General features: G+C 57.1%; 1 protein-coding gene across 1 annotated transcript in view; it reads left to right on the forward strand.

Moving 5' to 3' along the window:
- Positions 1-127: 127 nt before the first annotated feature.
- Positions 128-205, forward strand: part of EMH_0009640 (NADPH-dependent oxidoreductase, putative) — a gene marked incomplete at both ends in the record, with an annotated part of 2,736 nt that continues 2,658 nt past the window's right edge. Inside the window, one exon of the mRNA XM_013498719.1 lies at positions 128-135. Within this exon, the coding sequence (XP_013354173.1) occupies positions 128-135 (8 nt within the window). The remainder of the gene's footprint in view (positions 136-205) is intronic.

The raw sequence follows: 205 nt of genomic DNA on the forward strand, positions 1-205 counted from the left end.
AAGAAGAGAAAGAGCCGCAGAAAAAAAAACAAGAGCAGCAGCAACAACACAGACAGCAGCAGCAGCAGCAGCAGCAGCAGCAGCAGCAGCAGCAGCAGCAGGCGCAGCAGCAGCAACAGCAATATAGATGATGAGGTGTGGCTGCCGCCCCCGCAGTACCGCGTGGAGATTATCCAGCCTGCAGCAGCAGCAGCAGCAGACGAAG

Source organism: Eimeria mitis, genomic scaffold (assembly GCF_000499745.2).
Source record: "Eimeria mitis Houghton genomic scaffold, Emh_scaff366, whole genome shotgun sequence".
Taxonomy (NCBI): Eukaryota; Apicomplexa; class Conoidasida; order Eucoccidiorida; family Eimeriidae; genus Eimeria; species Eimeria mitis.